Here is a 21,949-nt window from a genome sequence, read left to right as displayed (position 1 = left end):
TTGTCCTCAACCAAAAATCGTTTTACAGTAGCTTAATAGATGTGATTACCGTTTAATCCTCACCTTGGTTGATATAAATTAATCCTGATTCATGGATGATTCCAATGTGCCTGTGTGGTAAACCTATCCGAGTCTAACTTCACCGGTTATCAGATCTCTAACTGTTCTGACTCTATTGATTCAGTTTTAACATTAGTAAATCGTTCAAGTTGTTCAAGTTGTTGCCTCACAGATTCAGTGCTTCAAGATGGACAAGAAAGGATTTTTGGAGTTCATGAAATTGTTGAAAACCGATTTGTGTCTGACGCTATTCATGATTGGGTTCATGCTGCATAATGTGACGGTAACACAGTTGATGGAGGACAAGATGTGCCTAAGTCAACTTGGACTGGATGAAGAGTTTTGTTCAAAATTAACTGAGTTACACTCAAATGAAACATCAACCAAAGCGATTCTGAAAAACGCCAATGTCTTCAAAAACGGACAATTCATTATACTTAACATTCCTGCTTTAATATTGTCCATTTTTCTTGGTTACTGGTTGGGAAATTATCCTAAATATATTAAATTTATGATTATACTTCCATTGGCGTCCAGTGTTTGCATGATGCTTTTGTTGTTGATAAACGCTTTTGCCTTCAACATTCGTAAGTTGATTGAAATTTACTTTAATTATATCTAAATTGTTCAAATTATCCTCTTCATTAGCCTGGCAAATCCTACTTTTATCATATTTACCGGTCGCGTTGGGTGGCGGCACTTTCCTAATATTTGCCTCTTGTTATACTTACATATCGTGGTCAACACCAAATGAATTGCTCATCGTTAGGTTTGCTGTTCTTGAATTTTTAGTTCAAGCAGGTCAGTACAATTTATTATGAAATTATCAACACAAACTTTACTTTAAAATGCATTAGCTTAATTGTTTGCTACTGAAACGACACAATCAACACAACTGTCACATTTATGAACAATTGACACGAATTTAAACAAATGGTCAAAAAGACTAAACTAGAAAAATAATTTGGATGAAAAAATCTGGTCGAATAATTGTTACAAGTTCAGATTCTAGAGTCTAAAAGCAGAATAAAATGAATAAAAAACAAATTCCAAGCGTTTAAGCAGTTAGTATGAACATTGTAAGCTCAATAGCTCCTTTTAATTGTATTAATGCTAGGACAATATTGAAAAATTTAGACTTTCGAATGATGAGTTGAGACTTTGGTGTGCTTTTAAGGTCACAAAAATAGATTAGCATCAATCTAAGAAAACTTAAAGTTTCTTTCGTCAATATTTATAATACTTTAAAATGGACCTTTTCATTGAAAGATGCTTGGTTGAGGCTTGAAATCCAGACGAACAGTAGTTGAGATCAATTGTTCTTTCAGCATGTTCTTTCGATTATTTTGTAACTAGCCAACAAAAAATTCGCATTTTGTAACGATAGATCAGGATTGAACGAATACCAAAGCTTGTTCTCGAGATTTAGCGCTTATTTTACGAATAAAGTTTGCTAGCTTCTCAAAAACTATCAACACAAACCTAATAAAGTGTAGTTTAGTTGATTATTGTGCTTTTTAAACTTGAGAAGCCTTTTCGCTCAAACAAGTGCGTACAAAAGATCAGTCTTTTGATTTTAGGGTTAGAAATATGTGGATTTGGAGAGACATAAGAGCCTGCAATCTATTGAAGCTATTAAAAAATGTCTCCGATGGTCACTTTTCGAGAAAATCCAGGTCAAAGCTCAAACTTCGATAGCCTTTTGTACAGCTATTGAACCGGATTTTTTCATTAAAATAATTTCTATGATGTTAATTTTGATAATCAACCAGAAAATGCATTTATTTCGAGAAATAAAATTTTCGGGTTCTTAGAAAACAGATCACTTCGATTTTTGGTTAAACCTGGCTATCTCTGTGACCATAAGAGTAAAGAAGTTGAAACTCATTTCTAGACAATAAAAATTATTGGGTCACATCTGGGATTGAAAACTTTTTTTGATTCATCAACGGTTCTCTTCATACTGGCCATTGGCCTTAAAACTTTGAACATCGATATCTCGTAAATTAAAGCACCTACAATCACCATTCTGCAGTTAATGATAGATCAAGCTTTTCTCTATCAAAATGCCTTTACTTTAGAGAGAGATTTGATTCGATTCTTTCAAAAATATCGATGAAAAAATAATAACGTGAAATTTATTTGATTGTTATCTTTGGTTATTCTCATAATTAAACAGCGTTTCGTTCAAAGGAATGAGAATGAAATATCTGACTTTCGAACCAAAGTTTTGTAGAAGCATGAAAACAGAGACCATTGGTGCTATTAAAAAGTTTCTCCGATCAACAGTTTTCCAGAAAATTCAGGTCAAAGTTGAAACTTCGATAGTCTTCCGTACGGTTATTGGACCAGATTTTTTCCTCAGAATTATTCTCCTTAGCTAACTTTTTATTATCAACCAGAAAAATCACTTATTTGAGAAATAAAATTTTCTGTTTCTTGTACAATAGATCACTTCGATTTTGGGTTAAATCTCCCGTATTCGGTGATCGTTAAAGTTAGAGGTCTGAAACTCATTTTCAGTAGATGAAAACTGTTGGAGTACATTAGCAAACGAACACTTTTTGCAATTCATCAACGGGTCTCTTTATTCTGGCCATTGGCCTTAAAACTTTGAACATCGATATCACAAAAATGGTAGCATTTACAGTCATCATTCTTTCAACAATTATTAGATTTTATTATGATGAATGAATATCAGAAATCTTTTCATCTAATTACTGTAATAACGCATCCTTACAAAGTTTTTACTCGAAAGCCAGGTTTCTTACTTTCTCCTTTGGTATTAATAGTTATGTGATTTAACAAAATATTACAAGTTAGCGTGCTTTATAATGACCTCAAAAGATGTTGCAGTTAGTTATAAGATGCTTCAGATGCTTGATCATGAATTTTATTGAAATACTTTCCAATGTTTCTCGAAACACTAACTTAGAAAGGTCAGTACTTGCTTGGAAACTTGCGGCTTACAATGCGAAGAAACAGTAGTTGAGATCGAAGCACATTCTTTCGATTTTGCTATGACTTATCAACAAGATCGTTGTAGCATTCAACGGAAAATCAGGAGCAAACGAATTATCAAGTTTTTCTCGATCAAGTCACGATTCCTTTACGAATAACGTTGCATTTAATACCGTTTATATCAAAACAAACCTAATAAAGTGTAGTTTAGCTGTTTGCTGTGCTTTTTAAACTTAAGAAGCCTTTTCGCTCAAACAAGTGTGTACAAAAGATCTGGCTTTTGAGTTTAGGGTTAGAAATTAGTGGATTTGAAGAGACATTGGAAGCACCAATCTATTAGTACCAATGAAAAATTTCTCCGATCAATAGTTTTCGAGAAAATCGAGGTCAAAGCTATAACTTCGATAGCCTTTTGTACAGTTATTGAACCATATTTTTTCATGAGAATCATTTTCATGAAGGGATTTTTGAAAATCAATCAGAAAATGTCCTTATTTCGAGAAGCAAAACTTTCTGTTTCTTTTAAAGTAGATCACTTCGATTTTCGGTATAACCTGTCTTTTTGCGTGACCGTAAGAGTTAGAAAGCTGAAACTCATTTTTAGTCGATAAAATTTGTTGCTGCACTTCTGTGATTGATTACTTTTTTCAGTTTCTCAACCGTTATCTTGATATTGGCCATCGGCCTTAAAACTTTGAACATCGATATCTCGAAAATTAAAGCACCTACAGTCACTATTCTTTCAACAATTAGTAGATTGCATTATGGGCTTTTGAACGATTTGATGTAATAGCGAAGAAAATCTGAGCTAATTCATTTAATAAGCATTTATGTTTGAGGAATCATTCACCTTATAAATCTAAAATCAAACCTGACAACTAATACAATGCATTAACTTTTTAGCTTCTTGAATTATGCAAAATTTCATTATAATAGCCCATAATAGCATCTAGTTATTGGTGATAGAAATTGATTTTCACAGAGTGCGAAAATCTTTTTTGCAGCTAACAGAAAATTCATTTCTCGAACTAAGTGGTTGAGCATCAAAATTAACATCAGTAAAATGATTTTTATTAAAAATTTGGGTTAGAAGCAAGTCAATACATTTGTGTTTTTGAGCTAACAAGAAAGGCTTTTAGCTTTATTCATTTCAAGTTTGCTGTATTTCTTGCAGGCCAATATCGTGTCTGAAAAGTCTAATTGTTTCTATTGTATGTCCAGGTACTCTTATGGCTACTTATGCTGGAGGAAAAATACTCTCTATGGAACCATGGATTAAGGGTCAAAACAAAAACTACATTGGCGTATTCCTTGTAGCTTTGGCCAGTTTGGTGTCTGGATTGATTTATGCCTGTTTAATGACACTTGAGTTTACCCCTTCAACTGAACCCGATAAAGATAAATTATCATTTTTCCAAGTTCTTAAAGATGTTTTCCAGATTGGACGATTTAAACAGCTTGTAAAACTATTCACTAAACAAAGGCCCAACAACGGAAGGTTACGTTTAATCCTGTTAATAACTTCTGGAGCGGTTTGCTTGGCTGCTATTTTGGGTGAAGATGGTATTGCTTATCAGTTTGCTCAAAAGGTATATGGATTGACCCAAGATCAATACACTTCATTATACTCTATTTTATGCATCGCTCCAGCCATAGTAACCTCAATAGGTCCTCCAATTGGTAGATCATATTTCGGCTTTTCTGACTCTATTATTGCTATTCTGGGTTGCATTTCACTGATAGCCTTTTATCTGATCAGAGGTTTGATATTGTCAGTTCGAGGTTATATCGCTGGTTTCTTGATTGGCGCATTTTGCCGGATAGCCACAGCCGCTATTAGATCTTTGGTGTCAGGAATGGTTGATTCAGCTGAATCTGCTCAAGTGTTTACCCTCGCAACTGCTTTTGAAAATTACATCTCATTAGGAGCCACTTTGTTTTACACTTCTGTTTTCAGTGCAACAATCGGTCATCATCCTGGTTTGGTTTTAATTTTAATCGCCTGTTGCTTGATCTATCCATTGACAATAGTTTGTTGGGTTGAATATACTCGTTCAGAATGGCAGACAAAATCCAATGATGAGGTTGTTTCCACACCTCGCTCGTCAATCGCAAATGTGATACTAACATTGGACAATCTTAAAACCAATGATCCAATCTCTAGTTGAAATGTCTTCAAATCTGTTCAATATTTCAATCTCATTGAATTTCAATTTCAATTGTTCATTGAATGGTGTCCGCAGTGTGTATTTATTTTCAATGATTTCAATGGTACGAAAATTGTCGATAACTGTCGCGGTTTTTTGCGTTTGGAGACCTCATTTGTTTAATATTAACCTTTATCTATTATTTATCTATTATTAGTTGCATTTATTTTGTTAAACAATTTTATTGAATTAAACAAATCCATCGAACGATCGTGCTTCTTATTTCGCCTTCACAAGATGTCTCTACTTGTGGCATGTTTTAATGTATTTTCAATGTAAACAAAAAACATGTTTCGTTAATGTAAATGTTAATTCTAGAAATGTTAATCTTGATCAAGATGAATCAGTTTGATATATTATCATGCTTTACATCACTATTTACAAGAAAATTTTGATAAAAGCCACTTCGATCAAACGCGAGTCAAGGGTAAGCAAAAGATAGGTTGATGTTTATATGTTGTTTCGGTAACAGTCTAGTTATACGGACACAAAACAATAACAAAGCCGTTAATTGAGGCCCCAGGCCGTCCAAGCCCAACCTAACCTAACCTAACCTAACCTAACCTAACCTAATCTAACCTAACCTAACCTAGTCCGACCTAGAGCGCGATAATAATCGATTATTTATTTGAATCTATAGCACTGTTTATTATATGTGTCCGTATAACTAGACTCTCACCGTTGTTTCACTTTCTTGTTTTGTTATCTGTCTCTAGGTCATTCCTGGGTTTTGATGATTCCCAATCCCGTTTTACAATCAAACCTTTGGAATGCTGTTTGTTGAGTCCATCTCAGTCTGAAGTGAAAAATGTTTGTAATAAAAAAGGTAAGAAGAAACTGAGTAATTTAGAGGAGAAAAAAAATATCTCTTTCCATTGGTTAACCAGCCTTGTCTCTATGCATTACTTTCTTCTCATTTCTTCTAGTTTCTCATAATAAATACGATTCTCTAAACAAGATATGATCAAGGCCATGGAACGAAAAAAAAGCATAAGCTCATACAGAGGAGAGAAAAGAACTGGGAAAAGAAAATGAATGAGTTAGCCCAAGAAAATATGTTACCTGAGGAAGATGGTAAAGCTGATCATAATAACTTGTCTCTATTTTTTTGTGCCATCATTATTCATTAGTCAACTCACGCAACTCTATGTTTTATCACAAAAAAAGGAGCTTCACCATTTAACTAGCTATCGCTTTTGACCGGCCAAAACTAACCTCAATTAACTTTGGAAACACCAATCTCGCGAACAGATCAAACCTTTAACCTTAACCGCAATAATTTACCCTGTGTGAGGTCAAAAGCTACCTATTACCCCAATACCATCCAGAAAACTATTCAATTGACAGGTTCTACTGATAACAAAATACTGATATGGATCAACTATACAAAGCACGTTCAATCATCCAAAATATCTAGTTATTTTATCATTTTAATGAAATTTATTTCACAGATTAGCAAATATCAGGGACTATTCCTAACATGGATACGAAAAAAACTAGGAAATTGTGAAATATTGTCGTCAACATTTCCAGCTTCCGTCTACCTAATCGGATTAACCTGTTATAATTGATGATTTATTACTCCTTCTCAAGGAAAATTGAAAAATTAAATCTCTGGTGCTAACCAAATGCTGAATTGAAATCAATTGATCGTCCATAACTCTCAATACAACTTGAAAAGAACTGCAATTATCTAAACTGTTACATTCCTTGGATTGTTACATTGATTTTACCAGTTGTCAGACGTTTCTTGATTCGGGAAAACCTAAATTTTCCTGTAATTGTATTCAATACGATGAGCGTGTTTGATAATACTTTTAACCAAATATTTGGCATTATTTTCAAGTAATTTGTCTGGTCAGTGTAATTAACCTAATCAAGCTCTTATATTAACACCACAACCTTGGTAATTTAGCTATTGTTTATCCAACTTGTATCCATTTTAAACATTAGTTACGAGAGAGTCAAGTTGATTGTAAACAAATTCAATTCCAACAGGTTGTACCACCATGATGATCATAATCATTATCATCTGAATGAAGGACAATCGACTGATTTGGTAAATTTATATATCTATGTATATTAACGTTAATAAGGTATGTTTAAATTACAGAGGGAAATTACAAGCAGACAAATTGTTGGAAGTAAATACGCTTTTGTATCAAAATCAATCTTTTTGTGATTAAAAATATCATTCTAATGGGCTTACCTTGGTTAACCTTGATTCTTGTTCATTTCAATTACTTGTTAACTTTTAGGATTTACAAATTCAAATTTAAACATATTTTATTGAGTTTAATATGGTATCATTAATTTGGTTAATAATCATCTTATAACATCGACAATTGTCATCAAACCTTAAAACCAGAATTAAATCCTTTCATTTTTCATCTCTCTTACATCCATTTAAATCCAATTAAAGTCACCATTTAGTTTTATTAGATCATAATTAATTTGATTTAGATTCTATCAAACATACAGATTTGTAATATAAAAACAAGACAGATTTAAATTGATTTGATTACTGCTCATTTTACTGGGCAATTAACCTCATAAGACAAGTTGCTCAATAAAATGGTATTCAACCTTCATTACCTTAAAGGTTGTCAAATGAGATATATGAATGTTTAACCAATTAATTAATCAAAATTGATTCATTAAAATATGTAAATTGTTGAACATAAATTATTTCAGAATACATTTCAGATTCCAGACTTGTTGACTATATTTTTGACTAGAGTCAACATTTCATTTTTTTTTCATTTAATGTCTTCAGGATATCATCACCACATGAATGCACGCCTTTTAATTACAAGTTAAACCCAATTATCTAGTTAACACAATCAACTAGTGGGCAACAATTAACATTAATTATGTTTCCAGGAGATATTTATGATGAAAATTTCCAACAAGCAAATCATTTCCAAAAACATTGGCTAAAGATGAAAACAAAATTCTTTTGGCTTTTAAACGTCTTTTGAGGATTCAACTGAAAAATTAGCAACTTGATTGGAACAGACAATTCTGTTTCAGAGGTAATAATCATGATTAACTGGAACCATAATTAATAATTACCAGGAAGCAAAGAAAATTGTTTTTCCTGGGTTCTGGTCAAGAAATGGGCTTTTACTAGATTCTTTTGTTATTTTCACTGTTGAAGTTGTTTTTCATTTTAAAGTCTCCAAAGGCTTGGTCAACTCGGTTTGGCTTCAACAAATGCTGATGAAGATAGAGTAGATGATTAGAGGTTAATCCAAGAGCGTGAATAATTTCAAGATAATGCCAAAACGTTGTAAAGGCGTGGACAAGACATTATTTGATTGTAAAACTTTCTTGGTTATGAGTTTTAAACAGCAAAACAAGAAAATAAAAAGACTCCAATGGTTAACCTGTTGATCCAATCAAAGGTTGCATTTCAACTTGTTTTTTATTGAGACTTTTAGCAAAAGCTTGTTAAATGACCAAATACTGTTAGTATTGTTTGGGACGATGATCAACTCTTGGTGCCGACAGTTGAGAGGCTTTAAGTTGCTTCTTTTACAGTCTTTCAGTCAGGCCAGGAAAGGTAATAGACGAGAAGTGGCTAATCCTGGAGGGTAAACTTCAAAAATAACTTGACATGGAGAAGTTGTTCAGCCATTCGACAAATATAATCAAGAGGATCCAGGAATAAATTGATGAGAAAATATTTCTCTGTAAGTGTTTAACCAACAGCAAGCCAATTGCCAATCTAGAGAAATGCAAAATTAGAAGAAAAAATTATTAGTTAAAAAATTACGGTTACAATTAACATGGGCTGTTTTCATCTATACATAATGATGGGTTAGTTATTAACTTGGCTTCGATAGGAATGATGAATCTAATAAACTGTTGTTGGTTGGCACAGTTTGATGATTAATTGTTTTGGTTAACTGGATATTTTATCTACTGACGGTAATGATGATGAATTTGACTTTAAACTTGTTTACTTTTTAAACGATTATAACTATTTAGATCAATTTTCTGGGTAAAAAACTGCCATTTGTTTTGTCTAACAGAAATTTATTTCAATCTTAAAAGCTATTAACTTTTAATCCAATTCATTTGTAAGATACAATCAGATCATAACAACATTAATTCTGTAATTATTTGGGTTTAGCTTTTAAGACTGCTTTAGGGTTAGGCCTTCAAGATAATCTGAAATGTTGAATAGACCAAACTGGACATTCGTAATAGTTTTTACATGATAATTTAGTCTAATATTAACAATGTATTGTTAATATTAGGTTTTGACTATCGGTGAGCATTGAGAAAATATTAAACCTTCCATTTAAAAAGTATAATAAGCTGTTTATCATCTCAATTTGATTGTAAAGACATTGAATGTTTAAATTCATTTTGTCAGTATAATTTTTGGGTTCTTAATGATGAATGATTGACATTGGGCTGGAAGCCAAAAATATGTAATATTATCATAACTGTTTACCAACAACTGTTGCTATCATTATTGTGTATATCAGTATAAACATTTAGACCATCAAATTAACAGATTATCATACTTAATGGTCAGCTTTCAACATTGAAATTCAACCCTTGTTTAGGGCGTTTAAATACAACAGTCTAATTAGTAGAATTGTCAATCAATGATCGAACCAAATTACGTTTCATGGTCAAATTAGATTAAAACATTCGGAAAAATCAAGAAAAGGTGAATTAGTTGAAGATTTGTTCACCAAAATGAATGCCAATTGTTTCGTAAACAAATGTTCAACCAATTTTGTCTTGTTTCAACCAAGTCAACTTTTTGACAGGTTAACGTCTACATTTACATTGAATTTACAACCTACAGGCTTTTCAGGTTTATACAACTAACCTTTTCCAAACATTTTCAGGTAATAAGACTCAACTTTTTTTCCTATCGTTATCTTCATGATGTCTTTTTTTCCCTCAACTCATCGTTATATTGCTTCTTATTAGGCTTTTCTTGTCAGGTTGTTACATCTTTGAATTTTTTAGTCGGTTAAGATGCAATGGTCAATCCAAATGGTAATCTTTGGCTCCATCCAACAGAAAGTAAAGGTTGAAAGCGCCTCCAGTAATGGACCAACAAACATCATAACCTGTGTAGAAAAATTTTGAGATAATTAATAGATTTTCGATCATTTTATTACTTTGATTAGTGTATTTTTACAAAAAGTAAACCTTCATCACTTCACTTTCAAGATTAACTGTGAGAGCTTTGAATTACTTGCAACCAGTTTTTATGGTTGAACTTTTTTCCTCTGTTTAATCTTCAGAGTCTTGCGTGAAAATTCACAAAATTCAATGCCACCTTAAAAGTATCGATCATCTCTGAGGTTTCTGCAACGTTTCAACTAATCTTATTCCGGAAAAAAATTTGAGCTTCCACTAATCTGTTACATGGTTTTTGAAAACAGGTAATGAGAGTGATAGACAGGCAAAGTAACAATGTTGAAACTCAGAGACATACTTTGCGATCCAACTGATGATTTATAAATCCAAGAAGCACAGTTATATGATCAAATGTTGTTTGTGTTAATTTAACGATGATTTACTTTCAACAAGATAACACCAACGGCAAACAGCACAAGCAGTTCACCTTTTCAACCTTTATCAATTTTGATGTCTAATCTACCAACATTTACACAAAAACAGTATAATTCAAAAGTAAACACATTCTTAATTGATATTGTAATTTGATTGATCATTATTTGAATAAATATAAGATCAAATCAGCCGACAGTAAGACTTTCAAGGTTGTAAACATGTGAAAATACTGGTTTTAAGGTATTACATTATGTAACTAAGGGAGCTTCAAAGGGTAACCAATAGACGTTTAGTAAAGACTAATCAGAACCTAAAGCGCTAAATTTGCATTAGATAACTGTATTGATCAATTATATGATATGAAATACATAGGAATCAAGTCTAGAAATTAAACAAATTAATGGTTAAATTATGTTAAAAAATCAATGTTTATCAATGTTTGATTCCATTGATTGATATGGAGAGTAAATATATGATGAATTATCATGAGTTGCTCGGTGTTTAAGGTTAATTAATCGGATTAAGTTAGTAACTATTATTTTAGTTCTTGATTTCACAATTTAGATTCAATGTTTCAATAAAACAGTCAAAGAGGCACTCCTTTGGGTTTCAAGCTTTAATCATCACCATCACCATCATGAGCATTTTGATTGAACTTTCAGTCTAAATCCAAGGCTATTCATCATTTATTTACATACAAACCTGATTGATACAATACAATTAGATGAAAATAGCAAACAAATGAACAGTAAAACGATATGATTATCTAATGATTGGTTAATCATTGAAATGCATTGTTAATGGACCTGTGAAGTTGATTCAAGGCTTGATCTTTGGCAAATGAAAACCATTTCTTAAACATCTTTCAGATAATATTTATGGTTTAAATTGTTGAGCTTTCATCTTCAATTTCATTTCTGATGGTTTATAATTAATTGAAAATTTTCAATTGCACAACATTGGTATCAAATTAACTGATTAAGGTGGATGGACTTGAGCAAGGTTAAAATTATGTTAGTAGATTTTGTTTTTTATTTCAAATCAACCTGCGAGACGCTGCATGAAATTGGATTTAATTGCAATTAATTGAGTGTTGGGAACTGTAAACAAAATCTTGAGCAATATATGTGCTTGAATTGATAAAAATTGACGGAAGGTTCGACTTTTTATCTGTTGAATAACATGGATCGATATTCATTGTTTAATAATTGATAATCATTGTCACCAAAAATGGTTAGCAACAGGTTCTGGTGTTTGACCTAAAACCAGATTTTGTTTATTCCCTTTGGTTGATTTTGTTTATTAATTATTATTATAATTACCAAGGTTATCATGATAATAAGGTGTGCCTATGCATGTTTTAAGTTGTAAGATTCAAGATTTTCATTAGATTAGCGTAATTAATAATTAAAATTGAATGTTTAATCAAAGTTCAAACATGGCTTGGTTAAAGAGCAAGGTGACTATTAAGTCTGGTTAATTGGAAATTGTATTAAACTTATGACTTGACTACATAAAAGTAGCAAATTTTATCGTTGAAAATACTGAGCAGTTAGAGGCTATTAAACTATAATCGAAACAATCTATTGATTGAAATAAAGGGCTCATGATCAGATAGAAACGTTTCGATTGTGACAGGTAAATTTGAGGTTACTTTTGTCACTAAGACCTTAAAAGAAACCACAATAATCACAATTTTCCCAATGACCAGAGTCAAAAACTCCAATGCTCATTGATGTCAAATAATTGAAAACAAACTCAATCACTGTATCATGATTATTTTGACATCAATGAGGCATTAAGTTTGATTTTGTCCAATAATTAAACAAATTTTTGCTCGATGACGACAGTTAGCATTAAATGTATGGAAAAAATAGTCAAAGGCTAATCAGTTTGTCCAATCTAATGAAGTAAAATATGTAAGTTTGAGTTAATGTTCCGTTCTTACCTTTGATGAGAAAAATAAAATTTCATGTTGATACGTTTCAAGGTCTAGCTGGTTAATATGTTAATTTGAGACAAAATGAAGAGGATGATAAAGATGTAAATGATGAAAATTTGGACGATACAAATGATGGTGAAAACATGGACACGAAAAGTCAGTTCAAGTTAAACTAGAATGGCTTGTTGATTGGAGCTCATCGTCCTCTAATCAATCCACTCTTGTTGGGCTATTTTTTTGCCCAACGGAGACTTTGATTTTACTATTCAATACAATCTATCATCAAATAACTAAGAATGATGGATTCACCATTACCTTGCGGCTATTAGTTAACTTAATCATGATTTTAAAAGAAAATGAAAATTGTATAATTTTTATGATGTTTTATGATAAACACAGCAATTATTGGTTGCCATAAGAACCTGTGAAAGTAAAGTTAACTCGAGCGAAAGGCGCTAAGATTGAAAATTATCAATTAATCTCTAAAAATTAACATTTTTCATCGTCCAAGTGATTATAAGCTATTAATTTGATGGTCAAATCTTGATTAAAAGAGCAATAATAATTTAACCAATTTCCCCATTTTAATGGTAAACAAATGAATTGATGATCAACAATGATAAATATTAATATGTATAATTTTAATTGACATTGTTCACAATCACGAGTTGATTTGTTGATTTGTATTTCAACCTTGAATTAATTTTATCAAAAATTAACTTTAAAATTTCCATGAATTTCATGTTTCCATTGAATAACATACAAGTAATTTCATTATAAAACAAAGAAAGCCTTCTTCTCAAGCTGCTATTAACATTACATTTACCTTTTGTTTTGAGCTTTACTGATGTCAACATGATTAATAACCTTTTCAACAACCTTTTGATTTGACAACAACATTTCAAAATAATTAACAGCATTAATTGCAGTTGTTCACAATAAAGATTGATTGTTTCAATTAAATTGAATTCAGGCCTAAATGTATATCCATCAAAACAACGTAAAAATGTATGAAAATTTATGGCTAATAATGGTTTCTTATTTCATGTTTTTTCTTATATTTTAGCTCTTAATTGCTTCACAATTAATAAATTGACCATTAAAGGAGGTAAATTGAATTCATTAGTAGTTCATTAATTTACCTTAAACTTGTTAGTCTATATAATGATGGAAATAATCATTTTTTTGCAAAAATTATTGTTGATCTAAAATTAAATTGAATTAACCGCTTCTGTGAGATTCATTCTTATTGGTGTTTTTTCATATTGACATCAAGTATTTTTGTTTTGTTTTCAAGAGTAGTTCATCTCGATTAAACACGGAATTAATTAGTGACTATCTCAGTTTATATTAACTTACTCTTAATTATCTTGATGGCAATTCAACTTATCAATGGAATCAACTGTTAGTTGACAATTTTTCTTCATAGCTAAAGCCTCTTTAGTGACTGTTGTCTAAGAGCATAACATTTAATCAACCTGATCTACATGTAAGTTTAATTGTAGCTGTGATTGCTGTCATTAGCTAATCACAGCTCATCCCGTGTTTAACTAATCACAAGTTGACCTTTGATTTTTATTTTTCTATCCACAGCTTTTATCGATTGTAGTTTCACAGCACTTTTTTCAGATGGAAAAAAAGCCTATCTTGTCACCGCCAACTCTTAATGCTTTGATGCAAAAATAGGAATCAATTTTGATATCAATTGTAACAAAATCCCATGATTTAGGAGCTCTAATATCCTGGTGTTAATTTTCCCGTCTGGATAAAAGGTTTGTTTCAACAGTAATTCTGTGAATTGAAAGTGAATCATTTTGATTTGGGAAACAAATGATTTCGTCCCATGAATATATGAATTATGAGAGGTTTTGCTGTGATTACTCTCAATTTTACCCTCAGCTCTTCAGTTGATAGTTTAATAAACTGATTCAGATATAGATTAGCTGATTTTTGTTGAATAGTTTTTAATGAAGAGCTGATAAATTGGGAAAGATCAGAGTTAGATTATGTTAAATGAAATGTATTTATCACATTTTTGTGATACATTTCAAGGATTGAAAAGGTGTTCTACCTTCAAAAAGCAACTATAATCAAAGTAATACCATTAAGATTGATGTCAAAAAAAATCTTTAATCTCATTTAATTGTTACATTAATCAAGACGTCAAAACACAAGGGTTTACAATAAACATAACAATTAGGCCTTACAAAGGCCTAACCGAGCAACAGAAACCTAAAGCTGTATGTGAATCCATTTTTACAGTCCTAAGGTGATGTTTGTAAAAAAGCAAGTTAAATTGTTATCCTCTCAATTAAACAATTTGTACTAATAAATAATGCTTTATCTGTTTATTGCTTTATTATTGTTTAATATTAAAACAAAGTAAACCATTGTAATGGTCACACTTTCGGACAATCAAGATTGGAAATGAATTTTCCTTTTTCTTCAAATGTTTTTTATGTAACTAAAAAATCTAGCCACTTGTCAATGATGTTTGATAGCAACATCCGCAAATGTAAGTTGCTTTTTGTTTTATTTTGCTTTCTCAGGTGAAAACCTGCTCAAATCAAGTTTCCAACCTCTGAATTTAATCTTGATAAACACTTGTAGAAGTAATAAAAATGATAATAACTATGCCAGGTAGATAAAGGGACTAATATGATATTAATAATATGAAGAAGCTGCCTCTTGATTATCTCTTCGCGATTAGTTATAATTGTTTGCAATAAAGGATCATCCTAATGAAAATAAAAGTCATAAAAACAAGGTAAAGCTTAAAGTAAAATTTTCCCTTTTTTATGTAAAAAAAGAGTCTTAACCTCTATCAATGGTTGAAATCAAAGCCCTGTAAAGCCAGGAGTAATCAGGTAAAGCAAAAATTTATGAGTGTCATTTTAGCGTCTCATCTTTAAATATGAATCTAGTTTTGCCTAAACTGACTAACCTTAGAACCAAAAAATGTCTAATCTTTTTCATGACCAGATCAGTTTTCCTGGTCCTTCAATTGTTGCCATTCACAATATGAGTTAACCTGTTGATAAGGTAAAAATAGATTAGTAAAAGATATTTTCAAGTTTATTTTTTCACAACAGATGATATTCTTATGAATAATGTTACATGTTGATACTATCTGTTCACCTAATAAACACTGGGTTTGCAGAAATATCATGCAATGGGAAAAGATTAAGTTTCATTGGTTGGGTTTGTTAATCTCACAGCTCAAGAGTATCAAGAATATTGATTTATTTCAACTTTTTTCTCACTTTCTGAGTAAATTATTCCAATCAGCAAAAATGGCTGATATAACAAAATATTCAAATTTCAAAGATATTACCAAAAAATTCGAGAAAACCCAAGAAAAACCCTTTTTAAACTGAAAATTATTTGGTTTCCCGATGCTGATTGTCCAGAAATTAGGACCAATGAAAGTCCGGCTGTTTTTTTCTTGCAAATCGTTTAATCCAAAGCTTATTGAGTAGTTTTAAATGACACTTAGCCCTTCATAATTGAAAAAGTATGGCAATCAGATGTTGGTTGTTAATGCTATTCAACAAAGTGGACGTTGAGCTCAAAATAAGAAAACAATTCTTACCACTTTCATGTAATTCTTGTTGTTCAAATTGTTAAGACACCGAAAAGGTTTTCATTTTAAACTCTTATTAATATAACATTAGTTTAAATTGTGTTTTGAGCCTTATTAATGTCAAAATAATTAGCGATATTAAACAACAATGGTTTAAAGTCAGGCAAAAGGTAAAATATAAATAACCATTATTCTATAATAGCGTTCCATCTTTAAATGTGAATCAGGTTTTTGCCTAAACTGATTAACCTGGAACCAAAAAATGTCTAATCTTTTTCGTGACCATATCAGTTTTCCTGGTCCTTGGTGGATATTATTCACAATATGAGTTAACCTGTTGATAAGGTAGGAAAAAATAGATTAGTAAAAGATATTTTCAAGTATTTTTTTCTTGCTTAGCTTCATCTTTTTTTCACAAGAGATGAAATGATATTCTTATGATGTTACATGTTTATATTATCTGTTCACCTAATAAACACTGGATTTGCAGAAATATCATGCAATGTGAAAAGATTAAGTTTCCTTGGTTAAGTTTGTTAATCTCACAGCTCCAGAGTAACAAGAATATTGAATTTAAGAAACAAAATGTTCATCAAAAGCTATCTATCTGAACTGACAAAAATGACTGATTTTTGTTGCTCAAGTATCACTTTGAAGACCTGTTGAATCTTCTTACAGGTGAGTTGTTTTCTGGATGCAGATTCTTTCCATTTCTGAAGTCCTTTTCCTTTCCTCTAATCATCACCATCATCATCATTTTTATTTGATAATAATTATGATGGGAGGCAAGTTAAGGTAGTGTGAATTTGATTTAACAGTTTTGCCCTTGATTGGGAATCAATCTTTCTTCAAAGTATGTACATTGCTTTTAGCATTAGATTCCTAGTTTAAAGATGGCTGAGTTCTTGGGTTGTCCTTCAGGTAAGAGATTATTTCAATTGATAGTTTCATTTTAGTTTTGTTGTCTCTTGTTTTGGCGTCTGATATCTCCTTTCTTGATCTTGTGTTGAAGATAACTTGAATTTTATGTTGGTAATGATGATGTTTACAGAGAAAGGCTAACGATAATTAATTGTGGAAAAAGGAGAAACAAAATAATTCTGTAAAATAATAACCAAGTTATGAGAAAGGGCTTTGGACTGAGACAGAAAAAAGTATTAATAAAAGGGAAAAACTCGAAAAGATAATCTCAGGTTACACTTGATTTCGATTGTTAGTGGAAAATTAAAGACACTTTCTTCTGTTGTTATGGCAATTTGTCATGACAGTTAGACTATCTGATAAGTCTTTTATTCAGTCTTTTTTCACTGATCCCTCAAGTGTAGGCAAAATGTAAAAACAATATTTAACAACAATTACGTAAAAAATTGCGAGGAAAAAGCGCAAGCTAATATCATATTGTTTCTGAGATTACTAACACACAATTGAAGTCGATCTAAATTTGCGTAAACAAATTTGATCAAATGACATTAACAAAATAGATAGCGTGAAAATTCGTGGAAGATAAGCGATACTGTTAACAGTGGGTCGCTCATTGTACCCGGAATTCATTATCTATTCGTTTGAAATGGCATTGTGAATTAAAAATGATCAAGCTATCAATTTGAAAGACTAGAAGCTACAAGTGCTGGTGGCTTTGTAGGAAAACTAAATTGTTTACGATTTGTTATCGGTTATTTTTTAGCCTCAGATATAATAAAATTATTAACGGACGAAAAATTAACCTGAATTTAAAGATTGAAGTGAAAGATTATGATAGGTAAGTGGAGATGGGAAGGGAAAGGAAAGTTAAAGATGAGGTTTGTTGCTTGATGATCCTCTTTTACTCTCTCCGCTCCTTTTTGCCATGATGACAGGTTCCTAGTTTTTAACCTTGGCTCATACCATTCCACTGTAATGATTACAGTAATGAGAAACAGAATTTCTATAATCATCAGCTCCATCTTTGTTTCATTATCATTAAACTACTGCTGATTTTTCCCTCCTCTGGGAGACCTCAGTAAAAATTCTGGTGAAAAGGGGTCTTTTGGAATAAGCTTGGTAACTTGAAGTCTTTGCCGATTTTGGGTTCAACAATTGCTTGTAAATATTAGCAGGGAATTTAGGCGATCTTTTGGGTTTCCAAGCCTTTCAAAGTCATTCCAAGTCAAATACATTGAAATTAAACTGTATAAAAATAAGATAAAAATTATTCAAGTAATTGAGATACATTTTTATAATTTTAAAGGTGTAAACCTTTGATCTGATTAACTGTTTTATTTGATGCTTAATTGTTTAATTTCTACCCCACAGAATCCTAATAGCATTACAATAAAAAGATGTCATCATGAACAAGTTGTCGTTTGAAAAGCAAAACAATTGATATTGTCTCACTTGGTCATGTAAAATGTACATGTAATAGATGCATGATTGAAGGAAAATGGTTAACATTTGTTCATCAATTTGGTCAATTTGATCGAATATGTAATTGTTTTTAAAGTGGACATGTAAATTTAGCAAAATTAACTAACCTGTTTGTGTTGGTTAAGATGATAGATGAAGTTAATTATGAATGGTCGTGCCGTGGTTACTAGAAGATCAGCTTTAGAGTAACCAAGATTTTATTATTTATAGAGGTTAACCAAGTGCTTGTTTTCAGTAAATGATGAGCTGGATCTGCGATTGGATTGGCAATTAACTCAATAAAAAAGTAACAATGTTGCAAAAAGATGTTGCCTCCTGCTGTTTAACCATCCAAAGCTCGATAGTATCTTTGAGTAAGTATGGGGTAAGTAAATCGTCAGTCCAATGGAATCAAATAATTCACAATGAATAGTTAACCATAACTTATTATTATCGCCTGTTCCTCGTTAATTCAACTTGACACATTCACAATTATAAATTTCATCTGCTTGAAACTCATGTAACAAACGATTATTATCTGGTAAGAAAATTTGATGGGTTGTTTCCTTTTGGCAATCAAGATGAAACACTGACAAAGTGACAAAATGACAATATCTAGGAATACTCATTGTTTGGTTAGCTGGGTTGATTATTGTAAATAATTGATTTGATCACCTCAACTGTAAGTCAGCTATTAACCAGACCACTTAATCATCAGAGGTTCAGGTTTCATCGACTCAATAAAACACCATTTGATTATATTAAATTGTTAGCTAAGTAATTGCCGGTAAATTTGGACTCAATGAAGGATCTCAAAATTGAAAGAGGAACCAAATATCAAGTGATCCATGTTAACCAGAAATGCGATTCTCATGGTAATCAATCAGTCGCAACCAAATGAGTTGGTTTTTCAAATGTTCAACAGGTAGCCGGCAACCATGCTTAAAGGTTAACAAATTTACACAGTATGATGAATGAGACCAGGAATGAGGTTGGATAAGCACCGTTGCCAGGGAAAAATAAACATGAAATTAAAAACGAAAGCAAAGATATTAGTAAATGAGAGATATAAAGGTATTTTCAGATGATTTGAAAAAAATTGAATTATTTTAACCTGTAAAAGGATATTTAAAATACGCTAAAGATTGTAATTGCAATGGACTGGATTTCAAGAACAAATCAATTCGTCTAAAGAGGAATTAAATTGTCTCAAGTATCAGAAAATATGAGGAAATATAATTCTACCTGTCAGAGGCACAGAGTTGGAAATGTTCACCTTTCACTGAGTTATGTTGCAATAGAATCATTTAAAATTGAAGAAAATGAAAAGAGATGAAAGATAATCGACTGAATAAACGAAAAATATCAAATTGCAAAAAAATAAAACAAAGTTACATTAACAACGGCTAATGTCAAGATAAATAAAAAATATCATTGTGATGAAGTTTCATCTTTGCCCTTAGGGACTTGGAAATTTTATTTTTATCATGACACAGCGCCCTCTCATGCTCCATGCTCCATGACACACATGAAAATCTGAACAATTCAAAGATACCTGGACAAAGGTGGTCCCATAGGTGTTGAGTTCATGGACAGTTTTTTACCAATGGTCAAAGAATGGAAGAAAATGTATGAAATTTTTTTTGCCAAAATCAGCAAAAGTGTCCTGTAAATGAATGAAAGTGAGGGAAGAATGAATAATTTGCTGAATGATAGACAAATTGAAAAATTGTTGATTTGCCAAAACCGGGAAAAGCATGGCAGAAAAAAATGGCTTACACTTCATGTGCATTTTGAAACGTATATTCATGATTTGGGTTAATGGAAATTTACATCAACCAAAATGACAAAGAACCATACCTTGGATGAAAATGGAAACTAAAGAAATATCAAGTGCAAATAAGCTGGTAAACAAACTGATTATCAGTTTGGTCCAACATATGAATAGAATTTAATTTCCTCTTGAAATTACATCAGTTCACTCTCTCAATCTTGGCCGTAGTCCAATTGTCTAGTTTCCCCTCTCGGTCTATCTTTCCCTCTCTTTTCTCTAATTTATACACATGAGAAGCATGAAGCCTTGATGATTACACCATCTATCATTTCTTTTCCCTGTTTTTCTTGCTGATCAACAATCTCAACTCACCATGATGAACAACAACAAGTGCGACTGAAGCAAGAAACAAAACTTCCACCAAATCTTTGTTAACTATGTATATAAAACTCTTTGGTTCCCAGGGAAAAATAAAGCCACAAACGATCCTGATGAAGTAACAATGGAATGTTGATCAGCTGATGACAAGCATGATCAAAAGCGTAAAATCAGACGAACTGGTAGAGAACCATTAATGAACCATAATTGATTAATACAATGATTACTATCAATAGCAAACGATCATGCATAAAACAGAGATCGATGACAATAGGTTATTAGCTAAAAGAGAGTATGAGAGATGTATGATTAATTGAGTAGCTTTGATAATGGTTAAAATGGATAAGATTTGTTGAACTTACCCGATAATGATGAACAGAGACAATTTTCAATCACAGTTTTCATTTTAATGACAATAGAGATGAACAGAAATCGAATTATATTTCACCAAAAGAAGGGGAAAAATGAAACTCATGGGAACAAAAAAAACATGAACATTAACCAGACAAAAAGAAAGTAAAGGTAAAATGGAAGCTGGTAAAGACAGAGCCTTGTCGAGACCAAAAGAGATAAGATCTTATACTTAAGCCTTACGGTAAATGTAACTAAATGTTAGCTTTCAGATTGACGAATAAGTTCAATTTTTTTAGAGATAAGCTTTTAAAAAATGAAAGCTTCTTGCGTTGGTAAATATCATGGAAAAGTTGAGAGCTTTTGAAAATGTTGTTTTTTTGGTAAATTTTCAATAAGCGATAAATGTTGATGAGATAAAAATGTACATAATGTAAAACAATTGATTGGATTATCGAACAATAGGCAACTAGAAAATAGTCTTTATCTTATAATGTCATATTATCTATTAATGATTACAAGAAAAAAGTAGGGAAAGATGATGATTAAAGTGATGAGAGATGATTGGAAGATGTGATAGGTATAATTGTAACTTCTCTAGCGTCATTATAATAATTGATAGAGACTTTAATTCAATAATAAAACACGTCTATTCGCTATTAAGATTCTGTTGTTTCAATCGTCTTTTATCGTTTGATTAAAACTCTGTAAGTCAACCTCTAACACTTTGTTCATCTTCATGATCATCACTTTTCCTCCATATT

At 31.5% G+C, this 21,949-nt stretch overlaps 1 protein-coding gene and 3 long non-coding RNA genes across 4 annotated transcripts; 2 read left to right on the top strand and 2 right to left on the bottom strand.

Annotated features, from left to right (window-relative positions):
- Positions 1 to 204: 204 nt before the first annotated feature.
- On the top strand, positions 205 to 7,446 carry LOC107366307 (proton-coupled folate transporter). Its single transcript, XM_015933888.3, has 5 exons — positions 205 to 647; positions 709 to 861; positions 4,243 to 5,655; positions 5,945 to 6,054; positions 6,155 to 7,446. The coding sequence occupies exons 1-3, from the start codon at positions 248 to 250 to the stop codon at positions 5,187 to 5,189; spliced, it is 1,500 nt and encodes a 499-aa protein (XP_015789374.2). The 5' UTR covers positions 205 to 247; the 3' UTR covers positions 5,190 to 5,655; positions 5,945 to 6,054; positions 6,155 to 7,446.
- Positions 7,447 to 7,496: 50 nt separating this feature from the next.
- On the bottom strand, positions 7,497 to 13,069 carry LOC107366275 (uncharacterized). The gene is made up of 3 exons (XR_001569616.3): positions 12,724 to 13,069; positions 10,081 to 10,327; positions 7,497 to 8,958 (listed from the first exon to the last, which is right to left on the bottom strand). It is a non-coding gene; the product is annotated as an uncharacterized LOC107366275 (long non-coding RNA).
- Positions 13,070 to 13,973: 904 nt separating this feature from the next.
- On the top strand, positions 13,974 to 15,135 carry LOC107366067 (uncharacterized). The gene is made up of 2 exons (XR_001569546.3): positions 13,974 to 14,206; positions 14,311 to 15,135. It is a non-coding gene; the product is annotated as an uncharacterized LOC107366067 (long non-coding RNA).
- A 1,262-nt stretch (positions 15,136 to 16,397) lies between these two features.
- Positions 16,398 to 21,891, bottom strand: LOC107366186 (uncharacterized). The gene is made up of 6 exons (XR_003082951.2): positions 21,197 to 21,891; positions 20,829 to 21,116; positions 20,238 to 20,348; positions 18,811 to 19,623; positions 16,977 to 18,466; positions 16,398 to 16,634 (listed from the first exon to the last, which is right to left on the bottom strand). It is a non-coding gene; the product is annotated as an uncharacterized LOC107366186 (long non-coding RNA).
- Between the last annotated feature and the right edge of the window lie 58 nt (positions 21,892 to 21,949).

Source organism: Tetranychus urticae, chromosome 2 (assembly GCF_039701765.1).
Source record: "Tetranychus urticae isolate SD_2017Ah chromosome 2, NJAU_TeUrti_SD_1.0, whole genome shotgun sequence".
Classification (NCBI taxonomy): Eukaryota; Metazoa; Arthropoda; class Arachnida; order Trombidiformes; family Tetranychidae; genus Tetranychus; species Tetranychus urticae.
This window is presented reverse-complemented; position numbering and strand designations above follow the sequence as displayed.